The 10,986-nt window shown below is 38.2% G+C and overlaps 1 protein-coding gene across 1 annotated transcript; it reads left to right on the top strand.

Annotated features, from left to right (window-relative positions):
- Positions 1 to 389: 389 nt before the first annotated feature.
- fgf17 (fibroblast growth factor 17) lies at positions 390 to 5,118 on the top strand. Its single transcript, XM_036526180.1, has 5 exons — positions 390 to 421; positions 520 to 556; positions 998 to 1,175; positions 2,523 to 2,629; positions 4,828 to 5,118. Exons 1-5 carry the CDS (start codon positions 390 to 392, stop codon positions 5,116 to 5,118), a joined length of 645 nt encoding a protein of 214 aa, XP_036382073.1.
- The last annotated feature ends 5,868 nt before the right edge of the window (positions 5,119 to 10,986 follow it).

The raw sequence follows: 10,986 nt of genomic DNA, 5'->3' as shown, positions 1-10,986 counted from the left end.
AGTGTTTACAATGAGACTTTTTGTATATTGTAGACATCCCCAACAAGGAGTCAGCTTCCTTTACAAGTAATAATGGAATTTGACGACTCGCCAGGTAGCGATTGTAAATCTGTGCACTCATGTAGTTTACTTCACATTCACTTTTGAAATTGGATTCATTTTTTTCTGATTCGAGCAACATTTCTCACGTGGACCTATGAAGAAACCGTCCATCACTTCTGAACTTTGATTTGTGGATGGAGTGAGTTTGTTCATTTGAACGGTAACGGGCAAAGGACAGGTCAAGTAGGAGCACAAATTGCTCCTGAAAAGAAGAAATTCTGTTGGATTTACATTCCGCAGCATTTGGGAATAACGTCGTCACGACCGTTGGGAGGAAGATCAGGAGAATGTATGCAATAAATCAGCGCTGTATTTACATGTAAGAATCTTCTCATGTATGTTCTTTAACAATATGGCCAAGAGGCAAAGTTCTAGGAATCATTAAGACTTAATTTCTTATTTCTTGTAATTTCACAGATCTTTTCATTTCTTCGTGTTGTGGTGTCACGCGCAGGTATGTCCTCACAATCCTGACTTGCCTTACAGGTTTTTCTCTATGAGCTTCATGTAGCGCTTAGTTCATATAATAAAGGGCTTTTGTTGTTAGCCCACAAACGTATAAAATTTGTGCTGCTTGCGGAGGTATTAACAATATTATCAGTCTTTGTATATATATGTTTAAGTATTCTTTTTCAGTTTCTCAGATGACATTATTTCTAGTCATAACAGTAAGCATAACTATTGCAGTAGGCCTAATATATTATCATTTAAGTGGAGCAATTCAATCATACGTATTGCTGTAATTACTAAACTTAGTTTTCCTTATTCAGTGTGTACAATTTGCACAATAGGTGTATTTTGCTAACTTTGCATTGCATGTTTCATTTCGATTATTTAGAGAGCATTAGCGAAAAATATGTGATTTTATTTTTCCCTTTGCATAAAAAACAAAAAGGGGGAGAATCACCCGTCTCCTAATTTTAACCAGTATGTGAGGGAGCAGGGCGCAGTGACGGACCAGCTCAGCCGGCGACAGATCAGGGTCTACCAACTATATAGCCGGACCAGCGGCAAGCACGTCCAGATTCAAGGCAAGAAGGTCACCGCTACCGCTGAAGACGGAAATACTTTCGGTTAGTTTTTCTTTTCTTTCAGTAAAACACATTTCATATAATTTGCCTGTCATAGAGCTCTAAAGTTTGTTAGCTTAATTGTGGGAGTTAATCATTCAATAACACCGTGAGAGACCAACAAAAAAAAATCAAATTGTGTTTTATAGTGTAATGGAGACCGTCATCTTAAATGTCTCTCGCCATGTGTTCTGTATATGCTAATTAAAACTTTAAAGAGCGATTAGCCTTTGTTTGGTTAATGAAGCGTTGCCTTTTGTCTGCGTGTAATACACAATAATGAGTGAAAAACCTGATTAGAAACGATAAACCGGCACACCTTTTGGTCACCGTGCTATTATGGTGTGGTTATTCTGTCTCCAAAGGTTTTTTAAATGGTTGAAACTTGTTTTGATATTTCTGACTTACGCCTTATGACTTTTAATTGAATAATGACATAATTGTTTAAAATAAGAACATAAGCAAATCATCACATGCATACTGGACAGTAGCTAAAGTAGCTCCTAATCCCTCTTCATTGTAGGGCCACTTGAATCCCTGGGTTAAAAACTAAAATATAATTTAATATTAGGTAGCCTTATCTTTGACATACAGTGCATAAACATTTTCTTCCGACATCTCAGTTATTATTGTAGAATATCGAGTTACAAAGAATGTATTCTGTTTTTCTTTTAATCAGTGCCAAACTTGTAGAGATGTAAAGCATTGTAGTTACTAGACATGTCTTTTATTGTTGTAGTGACACTAATCCTGTAGAAGTACAGACATATCAGTTTTCAGAGGTTTGTGAATGGAGAAATTGTTGGCAGTTGGGAAATATCTGGACAGATTTTGCACTTGGGATTAAATTAGAGTGAGCGTTAATTAAGGGTGACCTTTAAACAGTTTATTTACAGTTCAAGTTACTCTGATTTTTACATTACAGGCAGAACTCTTTACATCAGAACCTTGCAATTTGATCATTGTGAATCAGCCGAGTATAACTATTGCTCTCAATTTACATTGTGTATTTACTTTATCAAGTTATACATTATAGTCTCTCAAGTATTTCAAATACCAATTTTTTACTTCCAACTCTGACAATGATGGTTTAAGAAGAGTTACATCAGCTGCAACAGAGATTTGACGGAATCCATAAGCTGGACCTAGGCCTTGCACTGATCCATTTGCACCTGCGATATTTTGTCCTCCTGTGTGTCAAGTTTAAGAGCCAATCTGATATGAAATGCCCTTGATCTCAGACAGCGAATTTTGGTTTAGTTGGGCAGTGGTACTAAAGCTGTACTAAACGAAAGCAGATCCACCTTGGTCGTGTGTTTATATATATGGTGGATTGTCTTTGTATTCCAGCCAGGCTCTTTGTAGAGACGGACACCTTCGGCAGCCGAGTTCGGATCAAAGGGGCAGAGAGCGGACGCTACCTCTGCATGAACCGGAAAGGAAAGCTGGTCGGAAAGGTTTGTCATGTTTTACAGTGCAGTCTTATCTTCACACATGAGTATTACACGACACAAGACGGCCATCCCTCCCTGCTCTACGCCATACGCTAAACCTGCAGGCCCTCCATCCCATTGTATTTATGAACCAAACCTTTTGAATTCAGTAGTAGTCGCAAATGTTGTAGTATATGCAAAGCATTCCAAACAAAATTCATTGACTAAGCATACAGATAGATAGGGTCGTGATATTCTGTTGAAATCACAGGACACGTACAGCTGTGCTTTATTTAAAATAAAGCTATGAATTAGAACATGGCGAGTTTATTCTGCATAAATACCTACTTGGTGGATATGATGGACAGTTAGTTTAGGTCTGCTTTCACAGTCCAGGTGAAAGTCCCATCAACATTGCAGGGACATGTTCGGATTTTATTTTTCAGTTCATTACATTATTGTCATTTAGCAGATGCTGTTAAACGGCGACTTACATAGGTTTCAATTTGTTGAAGAAATAATTCAGGCGGAGCAGTTGTTCTGATTCAGATATAGTTGGATATTTACTGAGGCAATTCTGCGTTAGATACCTCGCCCAAGGGTACAGCAGCTGTAATCCAGTGGGGAATCAAATCAGCAACCTTTTGGTTACCAGTCCTGCTCCTTACCACTATGTTACACTGCCACCCCAGCAGATTCAGTGGTTCAGTGGAATATTTACAAATGTCTTTATCATATTTATTAAAATGTATTTTGTAGTATTTATAAATGCAATAGAGTGACAATATATTGATTTGCTCAGCCAGTAACTTCATTCAATATTTGATTGATTGTTCAAATTGTATCCACTCCACTTTAATTAACCATTTAGAAGCCATTGTATTTTTTCATTTTGTTGTCCACATACAAAGAATCACAAATGTTTTTCCTTTTGTGTATATTAGTTCTGGATATTGTATATTCATTTAATGAAAAATGGCTTACATTTTTACATTGAATTTTGGGTTGAATTCATTTTGGTAATTGAGAGATTCAAATATAATTCACCCAAAGGATGGAGCACGATAAAAATCACAGTGATTGAAAATGTGCAGTGTTACATCCAGATTAATTGTTACAGATATAACAGGAAAAGACAGCACTGCACTTACCTGTGTCTGTGAGAAATAAAGAAAGAACCTGACTGTCGTTTATGGTCTGATGGCTCTGCAGATCCCTGTGCAAGTGCCAGGGAAGGGGAAAAATTCTTTTCACACCCTTAAGACGGTCGGTCAGAAGTCAGTCTTCCTCTTCCTGCATGGAAATGGAAAAGATTTATTCAGTGTTGTCTCCCCGCCATGAAAACAAAACTTATCGGAAGAAATGTATTGTAATGGGCTTCTGGGCTCACAGCTTCTGGAGTGTGTCGAAAGACCAAGTTCTGGCTGGGTGTGTGTTAATCTCAAATAAATAAATACAGATATGGGATGAAGCAATGTAGCTTTCAAACAGCTCCTGTCTCTAGGAAACATGGGTAAAGTGAAAGATGGCATTGCCAAAGTGTTAAAATATTTGCTGATCACAAGGGAACCTTCAGAGGGCCTGGATATGTGCTAGCATGCATTGCACAAATATGCCTTTGTATGAATAACAAAGACACTCAATGGTAGCACAATGTTCTCATTTGAAATTGGCAAATTGATATTCTTTGCTACAATAAGTTGTTATGCTTTGAATCAGATAGTTTATGGAATTTTATATGTTAAGTTTGGTGTAGCACTTGCGATGACTGATGCCATGGTCATCTGCTGGAGGTCGCAATGTAGTGTGCATCCCAGCAGCCTCCTTCTCCTATACTCTGATTGGCCAGTGCTCTTCGCACCAGCAGGACCTTCAGGCTGGGGAATGCTGGGGGCTTTTTTCACATCCTCATTATCAAGCAGTACATCGCTTTCCAGATTATCAGTCCCCCCCCCCCCCCCTTGCCATCACTTGTCTAAGCGCTAAAACCTATCTCCATCTCAGAAAATGGCAACCAGGCCTTCTGGTTTTCATATCACCGTGGCCTCCCCTGAGTTTTGTTCAGCCAGGCATGTGCATTCACTCAACCACTTCATCCGAGTCTGAAAAGCAGTGTGAATGACGGAAAACAGAGGGATGAATGTCACCCAGTCCCATTGGCATGACGTTGTTTGCCACGGGACACTCTCTGACTTTAAGCCTGTTCTTCCTTTCTCCCTCAGCCCAATGGGAGAAGCAGAGACTGCATCTTCACGGAGATAGTCCTGGAGAACAACTACACGGCCTTCCAGAATGCCAAGTATGAGGGCTGGTACGTGGCCTTCAGCAGGAAAGGAAGGCCGATCAAGGCGTCCAAAACCAGGGAGAACCAGAGAGAGGTCCATTTCATCAAAAGGCTCCATAAGGGCCCACTGCCCTTCCCAAATATGGACAGACCAAGACACTTTGAGTTCATCAGTTTTCCTCCCACCCGACGGGCAAAACGTAACAGGAAGTCACGGATGTCTCCCTAACAAAGGACAAACTGTACATAGGACTGGGATTGGACTCATATTTTTAAATAATAATAACAGAAAGATGCAACTTTATTTTTATATTTTTAATACTTTAAATGCCAAAAAAGACAAGACTTTAAAAATAGATGGCATTGTACAATGGCTATGTGTAAATAAGGTGAGATAGCAAATGAAATGAATGTATATATTTAATATTCCTGTGTGTGTGTCTGTATGTGTGTCAGCGCTTTGTTCAGAGAGGAGCAGTGGTCATAAGAATTTAGAAATGAATAAATGTTCCAACTCAGTTTGGTTTTTATCATCTCACTAACCCACTGGGGTGCAGGGAAATGGCTGTCAGTTTCTGTCATGTGAAGGTTTTCCATAGTAGGGTTCCCGTTGTAGCACTAAATCTAAGTATCTTAAAATTGTTATATTAAATGTAATGTGATTTTTTTTTGGTCCACACATTTCCTTAGATGTCTACATACTCGTTTTGAAACACTACACATTTTTTGAAAACCTTCTTTGCAATTTTCAGGTAATAGCTGCTTTCTACTTTGAGTGAGGGTCAAGTGAGAGAACTCATTATAAACAAAAATAAAGTAGATTTGTGTACATCTACATCCGTATAAGTTCAGAGGAATCTGCAGAATGACATCAGCTGGTACTACTTTTTATGGAAATGTCTCATGACTAGAAGTATTACAATCTCTTGACAAATCTACAGATGGGAGCTGTGTTTTCTGAGATACGTGTCCATTTTTATAAAAACTCCAAACCTGTTTAGCTCTTTAAGGCATCACAACAGAACAACAGAAGGTGCAAACATTTCTATCTGAAGAAAGCTCTATGGCTTTGGGACCACTCATTTAAATTTCTGGCATTGCTGTTGTTGTGTGAGATACATACATGTGGGCCAGGTAGACCTCTTACCAAGATTTAGAACCATCTACATTACTTCTGCCCACACATTGCTGTTTCTGTCAGTTTGGTCAATGCTCACCATCTTGCTGTCTCTATAGAGGAGAACATGTGGTGTGCTCAAAAGAAAGGAAACTGGTCGGCAAGGTTGTATTGTTGTGTTCAGGAATGTTCAGGGACTACAGTCAAGCTTTCTTAGGTTTGTTTTGTTTCAATGTCACCTGTATAGGTTTCACTGAGGTTGTGTTTATGTTCTGAATTTGGACCAGCATCCTATGGAAACAAGTTTTCATTAAAGAGGAAACTTAAATGGCTGCTGAAATAACGTTTCCACTATCAGTAATTAAACTGGTGGCTGTGCCTCTGGGGAACAAAGCGAATGAATAAAGTGCCCTGCACCTGTGGGACTACCAGCACTTTTTAATCAATCCATTCCAGCAGGAGGGAAAAGGAAGTGAATGTCGCCCCTTCAGATCGTCTTTTTTTTCTTGTCCATTTTGCCCACCCTCAGTTGTACTGGTGAGGTGTGGAAAATGCCTGGGAAAGACCCTTTAGACACGTCTGTTTTCTGACATGTCACTAAGAAGGATTTGTCAACATTAGGGCAGATTTGCTTTGGTGTTTTACTTTTCGTTCCCCATTTCTCAAAGTGAATTGACAATTAGGCTGGCCCACTGGTGTTTTAACCTCACACAAGAATGGTAGATGGCTGCCTTCATACAAAACCTCAGACAGGTTGTAGAGCAATTTAAACAAATGTAATGTATCAAAATGATTTGCCTTTCAGGTGAAGAGTGATGTTTATCTTTTTCTAAACATTGGTGAAACTTAAAATAGCCCGTTGTGTCAGTAATCTAAAACCCCAGACGCCTAACCAACAAAAAAAAAAAATTAAGTCACCACTGTAATATCAGATTCTAATTACAAATTAATGATGTAACCCAAAGTATGTTAGCAAATTACCTATACATTTGCAGGCTGAGTCAGATTCTGTGCAAGAGGCTGAGTGGTAAATATTTGATAAGCATATTTTAAAAAATTAGTTAATTGAATCCTGAAATTAACTTTGATTACTGTGATTTTTAATACAATGTCAGAATATTTGGTCAATGTCCGGTCAGTGTTCAGTCCCAGCGTTTCATTTCAAAATAAAATAAATTTGGAACGACAAAACGTTTTCATTTATTTTCAAACATGTAATGTTACATGTGGTAGACACGTTATTAGGTGCTTCAAACTGTAAGCTTGTTAAGACTGAGTAGAAAATCTGAGGGGTCAACACCACCTGTAAAACAATGTCTATTTTACCGTTTCCCACCAGCGTTTCACGTATTATGGTTGTCCGCTTTAAAAGTTGATCACATTTTCTTGTATTGAATGTAGCAAGTATTAGAAATTCGCCGTGCATCCAGAGGATACATTTAACCTTGGAACAAACTATCGATCGTTATTTTTATACGAAGTCTATAAGAACGGACACAAAGCACGTGCACGGACTTTTAGGCACAAAGGTGAAGGTGAAGACACCGTGCATACTGCAGCGACGACAGCAAAACTACGGGAGTACACATACGGTCAGCTCTATTTCAGCTAGTTTTACAATAGGCCTTTATTTGAGCACTGAGAGAGGAGAAAGAATAACGTGAATTAGGTGTTTAATGGCCCTATAGTTTGAGGCTTCATGCAACACTTCAACTCAATTGTCATAAGACTATCTTATCCATCGTAGCTGTATTAACAACATTGCAACTCAGCCATAATTAAGAATGATAACGCGCGTTTAGACGTCAGTTCAATTTTAGGAGCTATGGCGCCACCCGGTGTTAAAAAAGCAGTAATCGAAAATTCGGATAGGAATCGAAGCAAAATTGAGTTCGCCTTGTTGAATGTCATCACAATATGGCAAAATGCTCCACAAAAGTACAATAATTGTTTATTCCGGACACACTAATCAATCCTATGCACTCAAAAATACATAATAAAACCCATACTTTTAACTAAATAAAAAAATTGTAATTGGTTCCAATAATGGTTTATTTCTTCAGTTTGTTTTTATAAAGCTGTCAGTTATACCAAAAATTCAGATATTTATAAGATAGATTTACAAATGTCAGCATGTTTTGCCTTGTGTGTGGTACTTTTTGCAGTATTGGACTAAATACAGACTTTGCAGACTTGGAAAAAGCTGTAGAAAGACGGACTCAATCAGAATGTCCTGAAAATAAGTATATTTTGAGCATTTTCATGCATTAGGGAAAGATGGGATTTATTTGTCAATGAAGAAAATGTTATATGCATTTTGCCCTCAGTTTTTGCCCTCAAAATTGTCTTAAATGTGAATCTTAATTACAAAAAGGTTTAGAGTTATTTAGATATACTTAAAGTTAGATAAACTTTCTATGCTGCATGTAAAATAAAATAAACCTGTTGAGTACAACAGCATTACAAATGTTTTTTAAAAATCATATTTAGGAAAAGAAGATGGCTCATAAAGACTCTGCTCTCACAGAAAAGAATAGCAACTACAACCTCTGTCCTTCCCACAAAACCAAAGTATTCCAGGTATTATTTTGGAGTTATTTTCCATAAGAGCTTCTAAGGACACATTGCTGGTACTTGTGGCTTTGTTTTCTTTATTTTCTGTTTCTCCATACAGTCCTGTTCTGGTGTTTGTGACACAGATACAGACGTTGCGGGGTCCATTCCATTCATGGAATGGCTCTGGATCCCTCCTTCTTTTGCCACAATTTCTTTTCAGGTGTTTAGAATGGGAAAACACCACTGAAAATGTTAGGGAATTGTTGCTGTTTAGAGCACCCAGAAATTTCACCTTCCCATTGTACTGCAAAATATTTTGTGGGTATTGCCTGTGCTCATTTAGGGAAAAGTAAAGCCATATTTTATATATAAATATAACAAGCTTTTAAATCCAAATTTACCTCTCCCAGTTACACGGTTTTAATGACATTTTTCTTCCCTCACTATGATATATAAGTCTCGTTTTTGGTGCACTGGGTCCTGTGGTGATTCCCTGTAGAACCCAAAATTTATCAGAACCTCTTTAGATTAGAGTTTAAAGATTAGATTAGATTAAAGTTTAGATTTCTTTTTACCTTTTCTGCCAATGCCAGATGTCATTAGGATTAGTCTATCATGTTTAGTCCTAGCATAGAATAGTCATCATCAGTATTATCAGTCATTGTTAGTAAATTGGTCATCAGTTTGTTTTTAAATAACCAAATCCTTATTGCTTTGAGTTGATGAAGAGGAGTCTTTTGGAATGGAGTCTATTGGAATCAAGGAATTAAAACAAGCCCAGTTTTGCTGGTGGCTGGGTGGGCCTGGTCAACCTAAACTGCCTAATGGCCCCACCTAAAATTCAAACACATGGAAGCAATCTCTGACTCACTAAGATTGCTAAGGGAATTCTCTCTGTATGCAGGATGGCCCCACTTAATTAAGGAAGCTTGGGTTGGCCCTGCCTTAAAACCACTTTAAGGCTTTCAAGCCTGAAAGACTTAAAACCTACCATTTTGATCCTGTGTCTTCTTTCTAGCTTTCTGTTTTCCTTCTGCTTATAAATCTTGACATCATCATCCAATTTCACCCCGAATTAGGCACACCTATTGGTCATGGCCTATGGATAGGAGCTGAGATGATGTTTGTTGCCCTAGGTTCAATGCTACATTCAGTGTGACTACCAAGCATGTTTTGCACACATGTCAGTTTCACACAGCACTCACCCCATTCATCTCACATTTCGTACTTTTATTAGGCATTAGCTGTCACATGCACACAAACTGCCTGTCATTATTCAGGTATGCCCAATATGGTAACAACACATTTTTGATGAACTTTATAACAGCATAGCTTAATTGGGATGGAATTTGTAACATTTAGTGTATAAATATGTAAAAATATTTTTCATCCCTCCACATCATGAGCCAGACCCCTGATGGCTGGAAAATGCATTTTTCACACATCGATGGGTTTTGAAAGAATTCACTCATTTTCACATTTGGCACATTCATTCTAGCATTGTTGTCAGGGCATTAAAGTCTCTGTCCATGCTCAATATGCTGCTCACTACTGTTGTCCCTTGATATGCACAATTTAATTCAAGATTCTAGTGTAAATGTAATCGAATCCACTCATCTGAGTAATATTTCCATACTAAGATATTCTCTAGATGTGCACATCACCATAGTACAAAAGCACCAGAAATCCAGCTTGAAAAGCCTTCTGGTTGCCTACAACCCCTAATTTTTCTGTCAAGTGGTACCCAAAGCAAGGTTCAGTAGGTATATTATCTAGCTTTCATGAAGAGCTGTACTTTATCGTAACATTTCAAAGGGAGCTTTTAAACTGTACGTGTAACTGTGACCCTGGTGTAACAGCTACAACCACCAAATGCTGTTGCAAAATGCATCATCTAATTTTCCGTCTTTTTTGAATGTCACATTCCCCAGTGCTGGCCTTGACATGTGGACAAGAAGAAAATACTTGTTTAGAGCTAGATTTAGGTTTTCACATTCCCAAACAAATTTGCACCAAACCTAGTCAAGACATCAATGCACTTGTAGTTGTTTTTGTGCAGAACGTCAGAATAAATTGGTTGTTGCTGATCAGTAAATTATTCTCTTTATACAGTCCCTCACGCATTTCTGCTGTGCATATGTATATCAGCCCAAAGGAAAACATTTACATTTACCACTAAAGGCATGCAAAGCTTTTGGGGTTTCCTTTTTTCACATCATACATAAGCCTGTGGGGTATTGGGCCATTCTGTATGTGTAGATCCTTCGAATGAGGATCTCTTCTAGATGAGTAAAGAATGTTTGACCTCACACTTTGAATGGAATCCTGTCAATGCCATTCTGGGACAGTTTTGAGAATTGAGGTCAGGTGGCCACGTGCCTGGTTGGTACTGTATGCATTCTAGCAGCTCTTTATCCCATACAA

The sequence above is a fragment of the Megalops cyprinoides genome, chromosome 4 (assembly GCF_013368585.1).
Source record: "Megalops cyprinoides isolate fMegCyp1 chromosome 4, fMegCyp1.pri, whole genome shotgun sequence".
Lineage (NCBI taxonomy): Eukaryota > Metazoa > Chordata > Actinopteri > Elopiformes > Megalopidae > Megalops > Megalops cyprinoides.
Note: the sequence above shows the minus strand (reverse complement) of the source record. Positions and strands in the feature narration are given on the sequence as shown.